Source organism: Propithecus coquereli, unplaced genomic scaffold, assembly GCF_000956105.1.
Source record: "Propithecus coquereli isolate 6110/MARCELLA unplaced genomic scaffold, Pcoq_1.0 Scaffold20, whole genome shotgun sequence".
Classification (NCBI taxonomy): domain Eukaryota; kingdom Metazoa; phylum Chordata; class Mammalia; order Primates; family Indriidae; genus Propithecus; species Propithecus coquereli.
In genome coordinates this window covers 5,410,819-5,434,795 of record NW_012144967.1, presented here as the reverse complement: position 1 = coordinate 5,434,795, position 23,977 = coordinate 5,410,819, and the positions used below count along the sequence as shown (strand labels likewise).

The 23,977-nt window shown below is 36.0% G+C and overlaps 1 protein-coding gene across 2 annotated transcripts in view; it reads left to right on the top strand.

Moving 5' to 3' along the window:
- The window catches only part of MCTP2 (multiple C2 domains, transmembrane 2), a 144,648-nt gene that overhangs the window by 95,611 nt on the left and 25,060 nt on the right, over positions 1–23,977 (top strand). Inside the window, exons 10-12 of one of the 2 annotated variants that reach the window (XM_012643704.1) lie at positions 5,314–5,436; positions 8,057–8,098; positions 22,179–22,288. In XM_012643704.1, coding sequence (XP_012499158.1) covers positions 5,314–5,436; positions 8,057–8,098; positions 22,179–22,288 — 275 coding nt within the window. The remainder of the gene's footprint in view (positions 1–5,313; positions 5,437–8,056; positions 8,099–22,178; positions 22,289–23,977) is intronic. The other variant, XM_012643703.1, reaches the window with a different exon arrangement.

The following is a 23,977-nucleotide window of genomic DNA, read 5'->3' as shown; positions in this document are numbered from 1 at the left end:
ATATTTTTTATATTTCCTGTTTATATTTACTATCTTATTAGTTTATTTTCAGTTACCTCATTCAACATATTTTTTATAGGTGCTTTAAAGTTCTTTTCTAATAATTTCAATATAGAGTTCACCTTGGAGTTGGCATCTATTATTTCTTTCTACAGATTTTTCTGACTTGCTGTCCCTTGAGTGATTTTTGAATTGTGTTTTAGACATTGGGAATATTATGTTGTAGAGACTCTAGACTCTACTACATTCTTCTAAACAAGGCTGATTTTTTTTTTTTTTACGGTATTTAACTTTATGAGACTCAAACTGCAAACTGTCCCACTTCTTGTGGTGGCAGTTTTGATCTCAAATGAGACTGCTTTGAGCATGCCTCACATGTATGCCAGCAGTGTTAGCAGAACACACACACAGAATTGGGGTTTTCCTTGAATTCTCCTTTCTATGTACTGCTGTACTCTCTGGTGGCCCTGGCTGTCCCTGAGTGCTTTGCCTGTTTACTCCATTCACAAAGATGGCAGATTTTTCATTGGTGTTTTATACCACTGGTGCCACCACTGTGGCTGCAGCTGCTCTTCGATCAAAGATGCAAAAACATTCAGGTGACCCCATGTAGGTCTAATTTCTTCTTCTAAGGTTGCAATTTCCCTGAAGATGCTCAGATAATTGGCCTGCTTTAAAAATCTTTTTCTGGGGTTTACATTTGTTATTCCTGGAAGATATGTTTGTTGGGAAATTAATCCTTTACTATAGAAGTGGGAATTAAGCACTGATTTTAAAAATATATGTCAAGATACTGTGGTTTCACTCTAAAAGAATTTTGGACTATTTGAATGTGGTATTTAAATATGACTCAATTTGTGTTGTAAAACACTTTTGGGGTTGCTTAAGTACACCTGATAGAGGCAAATGCTATGTCAAACAAGGTGTTTTCCTAATATAGCCATCCTTTTAATATTGGTTGATGTTCAAGTAATTTTATCAAAGATGTACATAGCTTAGTAATTGAGAAAATTCTCAGTAGCTTTACGTCAGATGGTTATTTGAAGTTACATTTAGCAATTTAAAAGAATAATAAAATCCCATTTACTCAGTAGATAGATATTTAGAAACAACCACTATTTAGTATACAGTTAAAACCCCTAATCCCCAAAGAAATTTAAGAATAGGGAAAGGGAAATAGGTAACAATTAGGAAAACTCTAGTTTTATCTAGTAAAGAAATTACTATTTGCTGTTTGCTATGTTTCATCGTATAAAACAAACAAAAATGAAGGAAATCTTTGAAAAGGTAAAAAATTATAAGAAAAGGTTACGTATTATAAAATGGTAAATAAAAGAAAGTTGATGGGCTGGGCACGGTGGCTCACGCCTGTAATCCTAGCACTCTGGGAGGCCGAGGTGGGCGGATTGCTCAAGGTCAGGAGTTCGAGACCAGCCTGAGCAAGAGTGAGACCTCGTCTCTACTAAAAATAGAAAGAAATTATCTGGACAACTAAAAATATATATATATAGAAAAAAAAATTAGCCGAGCATGGTGACACATGCCTGTAGTCCCAGCTACTTGGGAGACTGAGGCAGGAGGATCGCTTGAGCCCAGGAGTTTGAGGTTGCTGTGAACTAGGCTGACGCCACGGCACTCTAGCCAGGGCAACAGAGCCAGACTCTGTCTCAAAAAAAAAAAAAGAAAGTTGATGAAGCAAGCCAGATTAATACACTGGAGGAAATTAACATAAGAGTCTTCAATGACCCCAAAAGAATTCCCAGATAGACTTACACACCAAAAAGATGTAAAGAGATTTGGCATTAAGAGAAAATATAAGTAACATATAGAGTTGAAGGCAAAAGAAAAATTGTCATGATTTGTAGTTTGTATAATATTCTACATCAGATCTCCAGAAGGATATATTTGCAGTCTCCTACAACCAATAAGAGGGTTCAGAAAAACATATGAACAACGTATAAAAATCAATGTTCCTGAACCCAGCAGTAATCAATTTAAAGTGTATAAATTTTAAAATGGTTCCATTACCATTATAATAATATCAAAACTCTAAGTTACTTAGAGAAGTAATAAAACATGGAAAATAAGTTTGATGAAAATAAAATTGTGAGAAGATATTTTAATATTTTAATTAAATATTATGAGAAAACATAAAAAGTCCTCAGTATATGGAAAAATAAACAATCCTTATGATTAGAAATGCCAATATCAAGATGTCAATTATCTCCCAATTGATACATAAATTCAGGACAAGTTCAATCAAAATTTTACCAAGAGTTGTCTAGAATTCTACAAATTGTTTCTAAAGTACGTGTGGAAGAGTAAAGAATGGAAAAATATCCAAGATAGTTTTGAGAGTGTAGTATCAGAGATTTTTCCACTCACATATTATCTGGTTACTAAAGTATAGTTTAAAAATGTGGTCTTGGTAATAGGGAACTATATCAGTGGAAGAATTGAGAGGGCCCAGAAACAACAGAAATACTCGTATGGGAACTTGGTATATGACAGAAGTAGCAATGGAGATCAGTGAGAAAAGTATGGATCGTTACAAGAATTTAGTTGTAAAAGATGGCTATCTATAAGGAATAATTAAAATTGGAAGCTTGTTTTCCTAATTTAAACAAAAAATTGAGAAAGAATGAAGGTTATACAAACACACGTACACAGACACACATACAATACCTTCTGAAAGAAAACACAAGGAAATTGTTTTATCATCTCAGGGTAGAACATGATTCCTTAAGTAGAACACTGAACATTAAAGGTATAAATCCTAAATGTTAAAGATCAATATATTTGACTACATAAAAAATAAAGGCTGTTCAGTCTAAGTTTGAATTGATAAAAGAGTATAGTGGACAAATTGAAGAACATTCATTTGAATGGGAACTATATCAGTTCAAATGAATGTATTTAGTTTGTGCACACACCATAGATAGAACTGTAAAACACACCATTGGTAAAAATATTTGCAGACTGATATGAACATTTTTATGCTGTTTATGCTGTTTATGTTGTTTCTAGTGTAAGCCTAACATGTCCTCAGAGATGGCAAGGATTCACATCAAATGTAGGACAAGGTTGCCTTTGGGAATGAGAGGAATGGGACTGAGGAGGGTTGATAATGGAGACCAAGTATCTGAAATGTTTTATTTTTGGAAAAAGGAATAGTTATAAATCAATCAGAAAAAGGATGACAGCAAGCACATTAACAGGTCTTAATACTTGGAAGAGGGGTGCATACGTATTTGTTAAATTAGTCTATGTATTTTTTTTTGTATTCCTGGAATGTTTAATGATATAATATAAAAATATCTGGGACATAGAGAAAGAATGGACTAAAATTTTACATGGTGTCAATATAATTCTAATGCCTAAATTTGTATAGAAGACAAAAAGCAAGCAATAAATGCAACTTATGGGCATCTATGCAAAACACCTTCAAGTGTTAGCAAATAAAATACAACAGTACATTAAAACACTGTTATAACTCAGTGAAGAGGGAGTTTCTCCCAGAAATACAATGTTGCTTCAATATTATAAAATTAATAATACAATACCTCATATTGATATTTTAAAATGAGAAGGAACAAACCCTCTTTATCATTTCACAAGATACCAAAAGAACAGTTAATCAGCCACCATCCATTCATGATTTTAAAAAGAATAAAAATTAAATGCTCATTGGAATTGGTGGATGTATTCTTGTTTAAAAAAAATATTTTCATTAAGTTTGGAGCAGATCCCAAAGAGTATTTATGAAATATTTCAAAGATATAAAGAATAACAAAATGATCACCTATATGTAAATCTTCTAGTGTTAAAATGGTTTGCATGTGTGTATTCTTAATGTGTTATGGTTTATATAGCTCAAACTGAAAGCCAACATCATGTTTAATGGTAGAAAAAATGGAACACTAGAGCATTTTCATTAAAGTCAGGGATTGACCATAATATCTCCCTCAACAGTTTTATTTAACGTTGTTTTCTAGGAGTAATGAGTTTAAGCAAGCAAAAAATAAAATTACAAATAATAGAAAAAAAAGAAACCAAGAGATTCCTCATTTTCAGATTATGTGATTATTTTCTTAGAATCCCCAGAGGAATGAAGTAAAAAGCTGTTTGATAAAATAAAGAAAATTCAGTAAGGTTCCTAATTTAAAAAACTAATATATACAAATTATTCCTCTTATGTACAAATAATGATGTTTGAAAAATATAATGGAAGAAATGATTTCATTTATAATAGGAAACAAAAAAAAAGATAAGAAATACATGATAGCTACCACTTTTTTTTTAGTGTTAGAAAAAGTGTTTAACAATAAAGCAATATGGCGGAAAGAAAGTTTTAATATTTAAGATTCAATAATTTGTTTCTTCTGAGTTGATACGTTACACCAGTGACTTTTTCAAACACAAGCTGACAATTATCTGATTTCATCCTCTAGACTACCTGTGAGTTTTAAAAGAAAGTGAGGCTCAAGTTTTGGAGTAATTTGCTCAAGATTTCACTCCTACTTCATGTTATACCTATCAGGTGTTCTTATCCTGTTGATCCTAATTAGTGTGTTCCTTGGAGGTAGAGCCACGTCTTGTTTGCACTCATGTCTGTAACAACCATTGCAGCGTAGGCACTTGATTCAAACCTCGAACTCACTTGCCCATCTATGTGAGGAGTCACAAATCACAGAGGTTGATAGAAATTGGGCAGGTAAATGCATACCTTTTCTGATGTAGACACTGTTAGCTGATCATTTTCTTGTGGCTATACGCCTCAAAATTGGTAGATTTTAAGATTTTTAAAGAGAGTTTGGAAATCTGAAGTTTTTATCTGAAATATTTGGATTTTTCAACATTGACAGCCAACTTAAAAAGTAATCACTCTCCACTTTAAAGAAACCTCACTGTTGGCACAGTTTGGCCTGTGGCCTGCCTCTTCATGACCTTGGATTTTTCCATAGTGCTTTCCCTGAATTCTAATATGTTAAAATCCAGGAGCAAAACAAATGTAATAGGGTTGATGGGGTAAAGAGGTTCAAGATACGAGGCTACTGTATCTGTCTATTTTAGATTGTAACTGTCCAACTCATTCTATACTCTTCCTCATTCTGCTACCAGTTCTAAAATTGAGTTAATCATCATGTGTGTCTGTTATGTGTGTGTGTGTATGTACCGTTTTGAAACTGTTTCTAAGAGCCGTTATAGAGAGAGTCCCAGGTTTAATCTTTTTAAGTTAACAAGTAAGAATTTAAGATTGTCCCCCTGTTGTTTTATCAAATAATCATATGGTCTTATTTGTCTTCAAATCAGGTATTTTTGGTCACCGTCTGGAATTTCGAACTATACATGATCCCCTTGGCATTATTGCTGATCTTTGTCTACAATTTCATCAGACCCACAAGAGGCAAGGTCAGCATCGCCCAGGACAACCAGGTAAGCCAAGATCCAAAGAGTTCTGACATTTGACCTGAGAAAAATGTTATCAACAGCAAACAACCACCACCAAATCATAGCTCAAGGCCATTTTGTTTGAGACGTGAGGTGCAGCCCTACAACATATATCCATTTTGCAGTGGGGGTCTTTTATCAGGTGTCCCGAGTCCTGGCCTACAGTGTTAACATGAGTGGGCCCCTCTGGGTCCTAGTCATGATTTCCATGCTGGTAGCACATCTGTGTGTGCCCGTCTGTTTCTCTATAAGGTTCCGGTGAATCACTTTCTCAACCACTGTAGAAAAACCTTTGGTGGCTCTCTGAGCCCCTCCAGGGCACATAGAGCACTGTGGGGGCTGAATCAGGCCTTTCCACAGAGGCACCTCACACAGCGCTCTCAACAGCCTGAAAGCGCAAGAGATTCTTGGAGGCTTGCCGACTTCCAGGGCAATCAGAGGGTGGGTGGGCATTGACCCTCTATTCTCAGGTGCCCAAATTTGTGTTAGAATTCTCAAGTTCTCTGTTGTATTGAAGAAAGAAAAAGACCCTTTCTCAAAGACATCCATCAGCCTCTACTCCCCATCCTTCTTTGACTGTCCTGCCCCTGTCCCCCTCATCCCACCTCATAGGAATTTTTCTGCTCCAGGTGTGCAGGAATTTATAGGCTTGCTTTTTGATGTAATCTTGGTGTTCCAGATTCAAGAAACAAGCTTTTAAGACAAAAATCTAAAGTTGCAAGATTTGATCATTCCCTCTCCAGAAAGATCACCTTCACATCAAGTTTCCCAAGATTCAGTTGTGCCTATTTTTCTTTATGTCCTCATTTTTTTAAAAAAATCATCTTGGAAATAAATCTAGGGGATATTTCTGGTTTCATTTAGGCTGGAAGGAAGGTGGGGACATTGAGTGTTGCAGTGGGAGGTAAAACTTCAGACAATTTCAGAATTCCATTCTGTTTGATTGTGATTATTTAATGCAATAGGCATGGATATTTATAAGCGAGATAATAGAACCATCTAATAAATGCTTTAAAGTTGAAGTCCATTTAAGGACTAGGTTTCACAGAGGTGAAAGATAAGTTAAATTTTTACAGAGAAACATCTCTAATAACAAATGCTGTCAACTTACATTTTTATAATGTTTAATCAGATTTTATTTTGCCTACTATGTATATAATATATGTTTATAGTATGTCTATGCATATGTGTACATTCATGTTAAACATGTAAATATACTTGTGTCATGTGCACATATACTTATATACACATATAAATGTGTATGTATGTATATAGCCTTTTCTTAATTGGAAAAACATTCAAATTCATCACCTAATTTATCTTGGTGACACAACTATGAAGGAGGCAAGAACTATTTTCATTTTATGCTTGATGAAACTACAACTCATAGTGGCAAAGTGATTTGCCTACAACCACAATGCAAAAAAGTGCTGGAATCATGTTCCAAGCTGAAAACTTCAAATTCCTAATTACAGTGTTTTTTCTCCCATGACCTATTTTCCTTACACTTCTGTTTATGTATTGGCTTTCATGAGACGTGCTAGCTGCCAGTAGTGGATAGGTTAGTTCCCCAGAGGATCAATGAATGTCACACAAACTGCTAGTTGAATCTCATGAGAATTCTGGGAGGTAGGGCTGTACCAACCCTGGAGAAATTTCTTGATGCGTGTTCAGTGGTTTTATGAAATATAACAGAGTACTCTCTGGATACTTCAGAGTTACTCCCTTTTCAGAGCATGATAATGACAATTCTTTTTACTATTGGAACAGTGACATCTAGACAGCATGCCTGACCTTTGCAAGGTTAAGCAGAAACCTAAGTGTTCCAGATGAAAATAGACCCTGTCATCTAATACTGAGCATTCCTTCCAAACTACCAACCCACTCGATTGTGTACCAACATGTGTTGTTTTTAAACATTGCGGTGCTGTGATTAAAACTTGCCTATTAAATAGCCAAGATTTTAAAACGAATCTGAACAAACCCATGAGCAGCACAGCTGGTGCTGTGGCACCTGAGCTAAAGCCAGGCACCCTCAAGTCCAGACCAGAGCCTTGAGTTTCTTCCCCTTCCCTCGCCTGCCCCTTCCAGCCCCAAAGCCCAAGCAAAATAAAAATACCACGTAGAAACCTTATTCTTAACTTATTCTTAAGATTGATAATTTTCAGACTAATGCATTTTCTACTGTCTAATGTTTCAGTAATGGCCCCAAAGGGAGAGAGCAGTCATTATAACAAGCCTAGCGCAAGCGGAGTACGGTATTCTCAGCCTGGACACAGCAGTTGGTTCATTTGTCAGAATGAGAACAGCACTGTTTACAGAAAGTACAATTTGGCAATGTCTTTTTAAAGCTGGATGCCTTCAAAGGGCACTGGCCTAATAGCTTTATTTATAGTTAACGGTTTTATGTAGATTATGCATATTGCTTATAGTCTTGCCACAGTGTCCCCGAACTTTAAACTGTTATTTTTCCAAGAGGTTATAATGCATTAAAAAATACTAATGCTTAAATTCTGTAGAAAATCTTAATGTGCATGAGTTTAATTTGCGTTTGGTCATTTGGGTTGATGTTTTATTATTAACACATTATGGGGTTTCCTTTTAGGAGAGCACAGACGTAGATGACGAGGAGGATGAAGATGACAAGGTGAGTGAGCTCGAGAAAGAACATGAAAAGGAACATTAATGTTGTCAGCAGATAGCACTTCTCTAGGTTGAGTCTCTCTAACTCTTCTTTTTTTTAAGCATCGTATAATAGAGTGGCCGGTATAATATCATTGTAATTTTTTTAAAAGGATATGCCTTCTTAAGATTTTCTAAAATGAGGTTGAAAGGAGTAAAATAGAAGGAATAATCGAAATGTTATAAAAAGCATACCTGTATGGGGCCTTTCATTGGACGCAAGCCAAGATTAGCCTTCCCCTTTGTAGATAAAAGGTAGCCTAGGAAGTCAAAAGTAAATCAAGTGAAATTGCTGTTCCTTTAGGTTCGTGTCTGTGCTCTGTGGGGTGGTCACCCACTTCCGCGCCTGTCACTTTCCCAGCTGTTGCTGGCAGCGTTTTCAGCTATATGTCTGTGTACATCTGTCCTTTTTCATCTCCTGGGAGAATCTCTCAAATCTGCTGCTTTTGTTGTCATTATGCTTTCAGACAAACCTTCTGGAATAAAATGAAAAAAGTGAAGTGCCAAATGAGATGCTACTAGCTTAATGGACTTCCAGTCCCCTAATGCCTCGGGGTATACAGGGCTAGCCACGGTAGCATGTAGGAGGCGTGTGGGAGAGGGAAGGGCCAAAGGGGGGACCTTAAGAGTAAGTAGCCAATCTAAATGCCCATAGAATAGAAATTAATTAAAAAACACTGGCTCCGTGACACAAAGAGCCTTAAAATTAATTGAGTGGACCAGATGGTTTTTGCCCATTTGAAGCAAATCGGGTGGATTACAAAATATATCTTATTTGTTGTGCTGAGGTGATTACTAATAGCAAAATAATGAAATAAAGTATAATATTTTTTAAAGTGGAATTGACCTTTTCATGACAATTCCAACTTTCTTCTTGATGAATTGATATTAGTAGTTTCTGAGTGATAGTCATTGAATATTAATAGTCACAGGCAAGCTAAGGTGTATGATGGGATGTTTTACCAAAGAAAATCACAAGTATTAACAATATTATTTTAAACCTGTATGTAGTGACAACTGCAAGTTTGGGGCTTCTGTCCTTCTGGCTGGCCAGCTATAATTTGGGGGTTCCCACACACTCCCCTTGGGTACGGTAATTTCCTAGACTGGCTCACCAAACTCAGGGAAACATTTACTTACATTTGCTGGTTTATTATAAAGAACACAACTCAGGAACAGCCAAGTGGAAGAGACACAGAGCACAAGGTATGGGGATAGGGGAGTGGAGCTTCCACGCCCTCTCTAGACATACCATCCTCCCAGCAACTCTGTGTGTTCACCAGTCCAGAAGCTTCTTTCCATGGAGGCTTCATTACATAGGCATGATTGGTGAAATCATTGGACACTAGTCATTATGTTTATCTCTAGTCCCTCTTTCCTCCCTGGAGGTGGGGTTGGGGTTAAAAGTTCCAACCCTCTAGTCACATGGTCGGTTCCCCTGACAACCAGTACCTCATCCTTAGGGGCTTTTCAAAAGTCACCTCATTAACATAACCTCAGGTGTGTTTGAAAGGAGCTTGTTATGAATAGCAAAAGATGCTTCTCTCACCTTTCTAAGTCTGGAGCTATTTCATGAACTACGGGGGTGGGGGACACAAGCAAATATTGTAACAGAAGATGTTCCTATGGGCTATCACTTGGGAAAGTCCAATAATTGTAGGAGCTCTGTGCCAGGAACCAAGGACAAAGTCCAAATGTACATTTTTTATTATATCACAATATCACGCTAGGAAAAATTCTAAATATTCAGAAACCAAGGCTTAGAAAGAAGGAATATTCTTTCTGTTTGGCCATACCAGTTTAAACGAGCCACTAGTGGAAAAAGATGCCCTCCATCCTTTAGAGATAATTGTGACCATGTATCTTTGGCCTGTCTAATGAAGGAGAGCATCCACCAATAAGACAGTGAATGAAAAGGTGGTATTTAGTAACTGGCAGATAACAAAAATAGGCCATGAAGTCTAGCCCAGTGGTTGTCAAGATCTAGTCTACCACCGATGTACTTCAAGAGCTGCCTGAGGGTCCAGAGGTAGAGCCATTTGGGCTGTGCTTCAAGCCTTTCTGGGCGAGCACAACTGAGAGAAGGGTTGGAATGGCAGTGTCCACAGGGATGAGCCTGGGAGCTGTCACATTCGTGCAGGCACAGCCCTGCACACAACCACGTGTGTCAACCTGTCCCATGATGACCGGGTTGGCACTAAGCCTCTCCTTCTTCCCAGGGCCAGTTCATTCCTGATATGTTTTTATTAAAGTATTTCAATAGGGCCTTTTAATAGCCACAGCATAACCATGATTGCTTTGCTTCCTCAATTTTATATGTCTATGAAATTTTCCAGAGGAATAAATATATAATGGAGTTTTGACTTCTGTTTATGCCACCTTCTGCTTAACACAACCCCTCTATTGTTAGGGGAGACTGGCAAATGTTTCTGTCCTTCTCTGTATCCTTTCACTCTCCCTTCTCCAAGAGATTTGTCAACTAGAGTGATTTTCAACTTTAGGACTTCTTGAATGTGCATCCACATTATGAATTACAATATACAAAACATCGTTTCTTCCCCATGTATAGCAGCCTCCACCACTGGGATGTGCTCCTCATGGACTTGGACACGCAGTCCCTGGGTGACTGCCCGCCATCGTGTGCTGTATAAAAGGTCTTACCCACTGAGCCCTTCTGGCTTCTGTTGCATGTTAGACATGACAGACCATGCTTCTGGGAACTGTAACTCACCCAGTGAGAGATGAACTGTTTATAAATTATAAACACACAGCTGCTTCGTTCAAAACCAGAAGAGGAGAGAAACTCCTTTCTACCCAAACTATCCATCTTGAAAGTGACACTCTTTAATTGCTAGCGTTCCATCCCACCAAATACCATCACGGATGACTGTGGAAGAAGATGAAAGCGTGCCGGGGCTCGTTGGCACAGCTTCCTCAGGAGATGAATGCATTCCCATATTCTGCCTGTCTCCGATGCACAGACCAGGACACAGTCTGGTGTCTGTCATACTTTTATCATCTGGAACAGGGATTGTTGTACAATTACATCACTGTAGCCTCTTGTTCCTTCTCATTGTGAAAAGTACATGGTAGAAACCTGTGTTAGAAGCCAGATTACATTCCACAATTTTGTCTTCTTTTGTGGACTTTCGGTGATAACCGAGAACTTGCAAGTAACTAGCTTTGTGGCTTTTAGGAAATGAAATGTCCAGGCTAAATTTTGAAAAGAGGAAATCCCTTTTTCTAATACCTGATGGACCATGTAAGAAATTGCTTGTTACAACTATAGTTTTCTAGGGACTCCAGAACAAACAGATAATGGCTAAGTTCAACCAACAGCAATCAGTTGACATTTCCTATTTGTATTAGATTCCATATGTGGAATCCTTCCGTGTGGACCTTATTTGTATGGATGGATTACAATGAAAATTGCATTAATTTTCTACACAGTAAAGGTCAGTAATTGAAGCATGAACCAAGAAACTATTGTGTAAAATGCTGTATCCCATACTTAGGAAAGGTCATGCAAGACAATAATACCTTGTTTTCATTGCTGAAGGTATAAATACTTGCATTAGAGTTTCTTTCTTTTTCCAGCCCAACAATCACTTACATAGACTATTTCAGCATTTACTATTAACATCAGGAAGAAGAAATCATAAGGGCATGTAATAAAAGGAAAAAAAAAAAAACCCTTTATTGCTATCTGAAAGAAACTGTACTCTGATGCTGCATTGTGGGTTGGTTTATTTATAACTAGGCTATCAGAAATAGGACTGGAATGATCTGTTCTTTTAGGATCATCAATGAGGTCACAATTGACTGACAGTATTTATGAAAAAAGAAAATTCACCCTTTTATATCAGTTATAGATGAGAGACAGATATGGACATTTTTTCTTTAAGAAAAGAGGAAATATCTATTACATTTTTGTTAGTTGAGGAATGTTTTATAATGGAAGGATGCAAATGGATATTTTATCTATATTATCACAAATTAAGATGTCATCATTAAAATTTAAGTACATATTAACTAAATCCTCAATTTCAGTTTAAAATAGTTTTCCACCCTTCAATTTAATTAGTCCCCTTGTTATTACCCAGGCATGGCCTTTATAGTGGGAGAAGCACATGCTATATACGTTTAGAAGGAGTTCTCTCTGTGAATTACTCTGAACAGTCATTTGTATGACATGACTAAGTCCATCATGTTCATTGTCTGTCTCTTTATGCCAGAGAGAGAGAGATGATGATCTGTAGTTTCCTTGACAGGGAAGCCTGTTGTTCATGGAGGAGTCTTCTTGTAGTCTAATCGTGAGAGTGGTTTTGCTGATGATTCCTTTGTGCCTTCTTAATAATATCCAAAACACTGTAAATTGATGTGATTAATGATTTTTTTCGAACTCTTGCTTAAGTAATGGTACTTACGTGATGATAAAGTATGGTATTTTTAAGAAAATTAAAAACCAGAGAGTATCTGAATGGTCAACAATATTTTTGAGTGAGCACACATACTTTCCAGGGCTGTAGAACTTATTTATAGGGCATATTGTAGAAGATCTGCTTATGGATAGTTTTCAGGGGAAAAATGTAAATGGTTATTTTGATTTAAGTCATTTCAATTTGATTTAATATTTTTTTAGTGATGAAGTAATTTAATTGTTAACATTTCCATCATACTATCTTACTTTCAAGCCTTTAGTAGTAAAGTGGATTTCAGCCAATTCTTAATTATCAGTTTTGTATGAGAAGGAGGTGCCTTCCCAATTCCCTGTAGTCCTTTGACACCTCCACTTGCTCAAATTCCCTTTTAAAAAATCAAACTTCCATTCTTAGAAATATTTGACTTCATAGCCTTTAGAAGTAATCCAGAAATATTACTAACATGGCCTTTGGAACATTATTCAAAGCATCCTACTTATTATCAGGCTGATATTCTTAGTAGTTGTAGATCTTTGCAATTTATACTGTAAGGGTGTACTTCGTTTGTTACTCCCAAATATTGTGAACTATATACTGGACTATAAATTAAATGACTTATCTTTCTCTCAGGTAACGTTTACTGTCTGACAGAATACTGGCAGAGGCTCTGATATTTTAGTAGTCTATACAAGTTTAGTATCCCTAATCTGAAAATCCAAAATGCTCCAAAATTCAAAACTTTTTTGAGCTCTGATTCTCAAAGCAAATGACCATTGGAACATTTTGGATTTCAGATTTTTGCCTTGGGATGATCAACACGTATAATGCAGATATTCCAAAATCCAAAAAAAATCTGAAATCGAAAACACTTCTGATCCCAAGCACTTCAGATAAGGGATACTCAACCTGTACTGTGTCTAGCTATTTAATTTCCCATTGCCTAAAATTATTACATCACCCTAAGGTAGAATGTACTGGACATTGTATAATGATTATCCACAAGCGAGTATTTTGCTGAAAATAATAGCTATTTCTTTTGTCTTTGAAAATGAAATACCCATCTGTTTCTGTGTTTCTTGTCTTAAGGCTCAATTATTCAATGAGCTTACAAGATAATTGATAATTTATAAGATAATTGATAGGAAAGTGAAGATACCACTTTTTACCTCAAGGGAAAAGTAATCATTTGAATTAAAAATATTAAATGAAATAAAAATAATAATTCAAAACAAGATCATTTAAGTAAGATTTAAACAGATTTATGTAAATATTAATATTTTTAGAATGTTCACAATTTGCAGGCTGCTTTCATGTTTTAGCTCATTCAGTACCCATATTAAAATATTTAATTTGGTATTATTTTCCCTGTCTAAAAATAAACAAACTAAGGTCAAGAGAAATTCAGTAACATGTCTGAGATTTCTCAGGCAGGATGGCAGCCACACTCAAACTCAGCTCTTCTGACCTAACTCTTGTTTATTTTTGATCATGCCAGATTGTTGTGAAGGTAACATGTCATTCACTTATCAGTTCATTTTTCTGCATTATTTTGGCAACACTTAATTGTTTTCTCTATATCAGAGACTCCATGAGTACAAAGGTTGCATCCATCAACAAGGTGCCCTTAATAAATAATGCCAGCACCCTGAGATTGCTACTTTCATCAGTGTTTGTAATGTGGTTGTGTAGGTATGCTGGGCATTAGAGGAGAAAGGCTGAGTGGGTCAGGGATGCTAAAAGGAGGTGATGTTTGAGCCAAATCTGAGGGCAGTAAGAATTACTTATTGCCTTGCTTTATCACATAAATATTTCATCTTAAATCCTTCCTACTTTCCCACCTGGGAGAAAATTAAAGGATGCGCACAGCTAAAATCAGCAACTGCAGCTTATTGTGTATTTATCTACATTGGTTATAGTTACAGCAAACCATTTTCCCTGTTTACCTTGTGGTGGCGATGGCATTCTGTCACTTGGCTCAGAGAGATTTTTAATGAAATCAATCTACCCTGGATCTAAGTTTCAAGTAATTTTTTTTCTGAATTGTTACCACTTTTTCAATTGTTTTATGAGTGTCTTCCTCTTGAAATTGTTGTTCATTCCTTTTACTTTTTCATCCCTGTAATAGCAATTGAGATTTCTATTACAAATAAAAAACAAAAAACCTAGTAAATACCAGCACAGTGTGTAAATGCTTATGTAATGAACAGATAGAGCAGTATAAGACCACTTAGAAATGATATTGATTCAAAATCCAAATACTGTTTTATATTCATTTCCCAAAGCAAAAGAAGTACTTGAGAAATACTCTCCAGAAAGAGTAGAGCTTTCTCCCCCCCTCCCCTATTTTAATAGCATGCACCATGGAGTTGACTCTATGCGTGCGTGTGTGTGTCTGTGTCCGTCCACTGCCCGCAGAATGCCTCATGGGAAGAAATCCTAAAGACAGTTCCCAGTGCATTAAGCTGGGATTCCTAAAGAACAATTTTTAATCTCATATCAGAAATATTGCTTCTTGTTCTTTGTTATGACAGATACTGAGAGGTTTTTTTTTCATGCTAAATGCCACTCAATCTATTTCTAATGTTTATAATTTTTCAAGTTTTCAAATTATAGACTTTTAATACTCAGTGGGATGAAACAGACCAAACATATTCCTGTTTAAAGATATATTTTTGCATCTTTAGTCTAGATGGCTGAAATCACTGGAAGGATCTTGAGATAAAAATTTTGCATTGATCCCTTTTGGGAATTCTGTGTATCCTATGACAAATACTACTCAATTATTTTAGCACGTCAAAAAGATTTTTCCTGATATGGTCAATTTTCAGGACTCTCCCTCTCTGATTTTGCTTAGGTAATAAGTAGAGAAATGAAAATTTTTCTAAATCAGAACATGCAGGGAAGATTTAAAATAACATACTGATTATATAATTAATTCTCAGTTGTAAATTCATTTTGATGGTGTTAATTCTCTCCCAGAGGCTCAGAGCTAGTTTATTGTACCTACAGTGCTAAACTCATTTGAGACACTGGCAAGGCAAGGAAGGAAAGATTTGCCTTCTGGTTTATTTATTTTTCCGGTTTTGTTTCTAGAGAAAGAATAACTGTGTTACAACACAGATTAATTCTTCTTAATTCAACTGCTTATAAAACTTAGCAGAAAGACTCAATCCTTTTGACATTTTATAAACAAATGGACAATGAAAGAATGGTCTTTGTATTCGTCTTTATATTGATATTCGTTTTTGGGTTACAGAGTTGGAATTTTTCACCGTTTACAATGAGTGCCACTCTTTCTTTCTAGGGTATAAGAAAACAAAGGAATCTTAGGAAATTTGAATTCTAGATTCGAAAAATCTCGTGCTTCTATTATTCGATGATGCATGCTTGCTCATAAATTGAACTCTAAATCAAGTGAATTGTATTAATACTTATACCTCTATACTTTTTTGGGTTTGTAATGGAAAGTAAAAAGTAAAATCCCATTCTTTTTCAAATATAGGAATCTAAAACTATGTGTTTAGCCACAATTACCTTGTGCAGTTGTTTAATCAACCAGTGGCCATGACTATTTTTATTATACATCTCCCTCTATAAATTGGAAGCCTTACATGTGAAGGGAAAATACGAGCACATGTGACAGCGCTTCTGTCTTTCTGGATGAATCACTGTTACTTTTCCTAGGCAATTTGGTAGCAGCAGCAGATGTAATGTTGTGTTTGCTAAACTGTGTTATCACCACATTCCCTGGTTCAATCTGAAATGTGTAAATAAAGCCAGCATGATGCAGATAGAACTGCAGATGATCTTTCATACAATTCAGGGCAACATGAGTAGACTTGTCCTGGAAGATCATTTTTTTTTTTTTTTTTCGAAAACTTAAATTACCCCAGTATTCTTTAAACTACACAAAAGGTTGTTTCTCCTTTTGTATCTTTGCCTCCTTGAAGGGAAGGGACTTATGTTTATGAAGCACCTCTTGAGTGTACTGGTTACTTTATATATGTGATAATATTTATTTCTCCAAACACTCCAATCAGAGTAAGGATTATAATGTCCTCTTTTCAGATAACTCAGAGAGGGTACAGAACATGCCATGATCACTTGCCAGTAGGTGACAAGATCAGAGTAGATCAGTTCTTCTGACTGCACAGGCTGCTATCCATAGACACATCACTTAACCTCTCTGGACCTCGGTTTCCTAAATATGAAAATCCTAATACTAAAGGCCATGTAATATGTCCATTGGTGTGGTATATTGATTGGTATAATTAGCAGGGACCCATAAAATCAATAGTATCTTATTTTAAAAGCAATAATTTGTGCAGTGCCGAGAGTAAAAAGAGCATCTGCCATGAGGAGGATTAAAAGGGTAGAGATGCGATGCAAATTGAGAGAACAAGACAGTAGTCAGTGTAGGCTGGAATGCTTAGGAAGAGGCTTCACAAAAGCCCTGGAGCTTGAATTGGGCCTTTCAGTCATTCTGCTAGATTCACGAGGCCTGGAATCTTCTCTCTAACTCTAAGCACTTGCTTATTTCCTGGATTGATATAAATAATTCTTTAATACTACTATAAACTTGAGACACTACTCTCTTATTTTTCCATTGAACAAGTATTGCAGCAGCACCAAGGATGTACCCACCACAGCTGTGGGTGCTGAGAACACAGGCCAGATACAGCAGTCTGATCTCACCCATTGTTCTACCAGTTCGGAAAGGGTATAGCAGAGTCGGGGGGTGGTAGGGAAGATATTAATGAAACATCCAAGCAATGAAAATATAATCTTCATGTAGCATAGAAGCTACCATGCCTTAATAAACACACGTTGTTCATTTTTAAAGCCATTCAGAAAACAGAAACTACATTTGCTACTAATCATGAAGATACCAGCCCACGGATGGATCTTTTTCCTTCACACACATGAATAGCAAATGCCTCATGCAGGGATTCTAAGAAGAGGTTGAAACACATGAAAAAAAAATGTTTTCCTCCATGTCCAGAAGAATGCTCTGGAAAGAATTGGTTCCTCTTTGTGCTAATGAGTTTTAGGAGAAACTGATTTAGGTTCATCACAGGTCCCTGTTTTTCAAAAAAGTTTCCATTTACTAATTATCCCAGTTTTTAAAACTGAGTTTACATTGTTACCAACAAGATAGGATAAGTTTCTCAGGGTTTCAATTTATGTTTTCAGCATCTTCTGTGGTTGTTGCTAGTAGCCATGAAATGCATGCGCAGTGACCAGAGTTCTCAAAGACTAACACCAAGTTCAATCTGACAACCAGGAATGACCCATCTCTATTCTCCTGACTCTTTTTCGGGGGCTAATTACCACCCAGCTTTAAAGGAAAGCTTTTGGATAGTCACTAAACAAAAGTGCTCTCAGATGAGCTAACCCTTTCTTGTCTCAGGCCCTAGTGGAGAAGCATGCGATGCCTCCACCCCATCTACCGCGTGGTATACCAGCCTGTGGTTCCAGGCCTGTAAGAGTCAGAAGGCTCCAAGCTGCCTGTTCAGAAGGGTTAGTGGGAAACAGAAGAAATTATAGCAAAGGTGTATGGTAAATACATGCAAAATTTAAGCCATCTCATTGATAAGAAAATAAAAAGTCTGAACACTCTTAGTAGAATGTTCTATTTCATTCGTGGTACTGAGTAAATCTGCACTTTTTCCCTTTTATGATGCTTTTTCAATAAGTAATGAAAAAACAAACAGTACATGCTTAATGAAAATCAAGTACAGATTTTCCAGTCATCAAGATAGTTGTTGATAAACTGATAAACATTTGTTCACATTTCCTCTCCACCCTGCAGCCCTGGCCACGTCACTGACATGTAAAACCTAAGTCACAAACCTGCCAAAGAAGCCTCAACAGCTGCTTCAACAGAAAGTAGTTACTTTAAGCAAACTTCTTCTGAAAACATGCTCTTAATACAGATAGCTGAAAATGTGCATTCACATATTTGTACATCGTGACTTTTCATTTAGATCAAATAACTATTCTTCAACATTAATGTATATCATGTTCCTTTCCAAAGTTTCATTATGCACGTATGAAAAATGGCAAAGTAGCTGTTAATCTGCCTGCCATCAAAGGATGCAAACAGACTATCAAATAATTGTTAAATCTTCTTGATCCAATGTATGGAAACAAAATAAAGTATTTGCAGATTAATTTTTCAAATAATGAAATCCCTCACATCAAGCATGCCATTGTAAACTGAAAGATTTAGTATTGTGGATTATTTCACTTTGTAGTGATAAAATGAATGCAGATTTTGATGGAATCACTACTGTTTTTCCAAAACGAAGGAATCTATGAAAAGAAATGTACTTGAGATTGGCTATGGCTCCTTAATTATTCATGATTGCATTCAGGCAAATGGTAATGCCTCACCAGTTGAATTAGAAGTCATAGTGTCCACATTTATAAATATGTATATGCAGTTGGGATATCAACAAGTTTGTGTGACAAAGATACATCAAATATAAAAATAAACGTCAGCATGTCAGGATGCGCTTTCTTTTGATTGCCCATAATCTGTCTGATTTTAGGAAGTTTTGAACCTGCGAAGAAATCTCAGTCAACCTCAGCATTCTCCAAGGCTATTGGATTCTTTTGTGAAAAAAAGAAATGTTTTACATTTTTGTTGTATTTTGATCATAATCGGTGGGAAAGTTTTAATCAAAATCTTTGATGACTGAGATACTGAGTAACTTTATTTTTGGAAACTTTTCCTGAATGAAAGTGGAAAAAAAAAAAAAAAGCTGGCCAAATAAAAACATTGAATTTTTTTTTTTTCTCTACAAAAGCAAAATATGAGGTCAAATGCTTTGTATAACTCAATTTTTAAATTCTACAGTTGTGCTTTAGATTATTTCAATTCATGATAAAAATCATTTGATATTTAATATGATAAATAAGCCATTGATTTTTTTGGCATAAATTTTGTTAAATGTTCAAATGTATTGTCTTGAAAAAATGTTTGACAGAGAATGTTCATATGAATGGGTACAAAAATATAGTGCCTTTGAAAATATTTGGGCTGATGTATATATATAGATTTCAATATTTAAAAATAGAATTTAGAATATTCTCCATGTGTCACATTTTTGTTGTGAGTTTTCAAGGTACCTAAGTGCTTGTAGAAAGAGTATTTCTTCATTAAAATTATGGTCTACAGTGAAGTCAATTAAGGTGTCAATAATGACCATTAAATGCAATTCTGAAGATGATTAAGAATAATTTTATGAAATTTTAGAAATGAAAAAATCATATGTATTAAAAAGTACATTCTTTTGAAAAGTAGCCATCACATGGGATTATGGATAGATACAGCTAGAAAACCAACTAAAATATATGAATGTATACCACAAGTAATCATTCGTGTATCATTTCAAACATTCAGATAATCAACATAAATTTGTTTTGTTTTAATGAACACAAAATACATATTTTTGTTTTGAAACAATGTATTAAAATAAAAATGAAATAATTTCATAGATCCACCACTATAATAAAACCAAGTTGTCCATTGATAAATATTTTAAAAAATAAATAATTCTGATTACTTTCACTCTTAAAAGTTATACAGGTCTGGTTGATAAATTATTCTATTACCCTAGATATAGTGGGACTCTTTAGTCTAGTGTTTGGATATTGAATACTAAAACTAAAACATCCAATTCATTAAAAAGTTAAAAGGACTTGTGAGAATAATTTATTATTTTGGTGTATTAATTCATACTTTCTTCACATCCAGATCCTCAGTATTCGAGTGTTTCATAGGGGAAAAAAATCAGACAACTGAAATAGGAAGTTCTTATGAAATTGAACCACATGGAAATTTGAGTCATTTTCCAAGAAATTGTTTTGACCTAAGCTCAATGTTACTGAAAAGAGGAAGCCACTCTTGCCCTTTGGGTCGAATTCTCCTGTCCTTTCAAATGTTCCTTTATAAACATGAATACTTATGTTGTAGACAGAGATGGGTTTTCACCATTGTGCCCATTAATAGATGCCAGTGGATTGCTGAGTATGAATGAGTTTGCTCTGGTAGCATATCTAATTTTTAAAGCAAACTGCTTAAAGTATTAGATTAGTGAGTAAGGGGAAAAAAGAAAAAATGTCTTGCAAGTTTGATGTTACAAGAGGAAACAATGAGCCTGATTTTTCTTGTGCAGAATGGTGGCATGAGGAGCACAGACCAGATGGTAAGAAGTTATTCAAACCACCCAGCACTCTTTATCGGAGAGGGGGTGGCAATGATGCAGTCTACCCTCTGTCCCTCCTTGGTCTTTTTCAACTAAGAAGCTTCCTAAACAGAGCAGATGCAAGAAGAGAAGTTTGTGCTTTTTGACATTTCTACAATGTTGGTGCTTTTACCAGCACTCCCTATTGGGTGCCGGGTGCTTCTTCACTCCATCCATGACTCCAGTTTGATGGAGCAAAGAATACGAGATGAAAATGATTTCTTTTTCCTTTTGCAACACAGAGAATATTATAAAAATGTCCTTTTAAATTTAGAAGTGTTTGCTCAATAATTTAGTACAATTCTAATCCAAGTAGAATTCTAGATTAGGGGGAGAAAAAAAGTTTTTTAAGAGTTGTTTGAAGTTTTAGATTTCATATATTAAGCGTAGTAGCTACAATGACCTAGAAAGGCAGGAGTTGCGAGGACACTGGGTAGGTAATTCCTGATTACAGCAAAGTTCATAGGGGAACTAGAACATAGCATCAGAATATAAGAAATAGTTAAAAATATGACTCTTTTAGGAAATCTTCTTTTCTCTAATATTTGCATAATTCTAGATTATTTTTATAAGCATTAGCTACCTAGCAAGGTAAAACACATTTAAGGTTTTTTATAAGCAATGTAAGGATAATATTCTTAGCTGAATTCCATTTCATGTGAAGAATTGGAGATGAGGAAGATGGACTTACTTGCTTCCATTTTCACGGAGGAAACCACAATGCATTGTCGAGCATCCTGCTGGGTAGGATGCAGCCCCCAGCAGTACACTACTGGGTTACTTTGTAGCATGTCTCCAGCAGCTGGCTCTGTTTTGGAGGTGGTTGCCAAAGGATGGCTAAAATGTTCTTTAGGACTACAGTGTATTTAAAATATGCTTAAAATGCAGCAGAGTTTGACTAAGAAGCCATAGTACGAGGAAACATATCTGTGTTTTCAACATGCCAAGTCATTACCTGCCGGGAATATTTATGAAGGACTGTGACAGGAGAGGGATAAGGTGAGCTTGCAGAAAACCATGTGCAGAGAGGAAATCAGAGGCAGCCAGACTGAAGGGATTGCAGAGTTCTCTGAGGGAAGCATCAGCCTCCACAGGAAAACGAAGCCCTTGATTCTGTGGGGCTTCCATTTAGCACCTCATGATATTGAGGTAGGGACTGAGGCACACTATGAGTGGTAGCATCTGAATGAGTGAACAGAGATTTTTTGGGGGAAGTCGATAAATATTTAAGTTGTAAAAAAATGTGAGATATCTCTTGGAGTCACTCTGTTAGTAAAAAACAAAAATAATTATAAAATAATTTCTATAGCAGGATGATTAAAAAATGAGGTAACTAAGTTAAATCTTGCCTTTATGATTCTTGTCTTTCTAGGAATCTGAGAAAAAGGGGTTAATTGAGAGAATCTATATGGTGCAGGATATTGTTTCAACTGTTCAAAACATCTTGGAGGAACTAGCTTCTTTTGGAGAAAGAATTAAAAAGTAAGTTCTGAATTTGTGTTGTGTTTGAAGACCACTTGCTATCTACAAGGACTTTGTGGGTAGGGTGGTGGGAGGTGGGATCAGAAAATGCCGAAAACAAAAGCAACAGTGTTGGGCCAGCCCCCTTTGACTTTGATTGACTTGTTTTTTGTGCTTGTCAACTTCACAGTTGGGTGGTGCCTCAAAACTGGAGTGACCACGTAGCCCGATTTATACCAGTCATCCCAGCATAATTATTAATAGTATCCCTTTTCCCTCTCAAAAATATCCCAGTTGGGTGATAAATTATAGATTTTTTAAAAATTACCCTATTCACAAATAAAAAGGGGAGCAAATTTGCTCCAAAGGAGCCTTTGGCATTTGAACCACAGAACACAATAAATGCCTTCAGTAGAATTTTTTTTTTTTCAATTCTCCAAAGAATGGTGCATAACTAATAGCATAATAGATGGACAAACAGGAAGTTAATTCACCATGCACATGGATTTCTTAGGGCTTGACAAACTTTCTCTGTATAGGGCCAGAAAGTAAGTAGTTTCAGCTCTGAGGCTTATAAGGCCTCAGTCCTAGCTGCTCAACTTAGCTGTTTAAGTGTAAAAACAGTCACAATTGATATGTAAATGAATGGCTGTGATATGCATTCCAATAAAACTTTATTTACAAAACAAGCTTTTACTCAAATGTAACCTAGCTTGCCATAAAACCAAAATGCTCCCATAGAGCCCTAGTTGAGAAGGACTCTAAAATTCATGGGTTTTGTTTGTTTTGTTTTATACATTGTGAACTCTGCATAACTTGGTTTTCATTGGGTACCATGAAGCGGGAGGTTTTCCTTCAAATTATAAACATTCTTATTTCCCCCTTTAATCCAGAATTGTGTCAACCATTTTCTCTCCGAGAATTAATTCTTATCAGTTCATGTTGATATGGATCATTCTAGTTTCTTTAAGTAAAGAAGATATTGTTTTGGAATTGCCTGGGTAAAGAAGACCTTAAACTTAGTGCTAAAAACCAGGCGAAAGTTTTATGCATTAAAAAGCAGAGAAATAAATGATGATTAACATCAGGAAATATAGTTAATATGAAACTTTCTATGAATACTGACCTTTCTCAATTGCATATCCAATGACATTGCCCTTGAATGTCCATTTATTAAATATTATAAACATAGTAAATGTTAGGTCCCGGGCTGAGAGGGAGACACATAAAGCCTCATATGTAGCAAAATGCTATTTATTTTGAACATCTGGGTATAGGTGGGTGGAGTCTGAAAAAGGCATCCAGGAGAGAAAAGGGAAGAGCCTTGGGTTTTATAGAGGATTTTTCTGGGAGGAGGAAACAAATTCTTTTCAAATAACCAGGAGGGATAAGGAAAGTAAGTACCCCTCCTGCTTTTCATTATCTCCCCTTATCTCCCTAGGGTCTGGCAAAAGCTACCTGCCTAATAAACCCCTAGAAAGGGGAGAGCCATGGGTTTTATAGGAGGTTTGGATGGAAGTTTGAGGAGGATAAATTCTTTTTTTTTTTTTTTTTTATTTCAGCAAATTATGGGTGTACATACGTTTAGGTTACGTGTGTTGCCCTTGGTTCCCCCCCCCCACCGAAGTCCGTGTTTCAAATATGTCCATCCTTCAGGTAGTGCGCATTGCACTCCTTGTGTATACAAATACCCGTCCCCTCCTCCCTCCT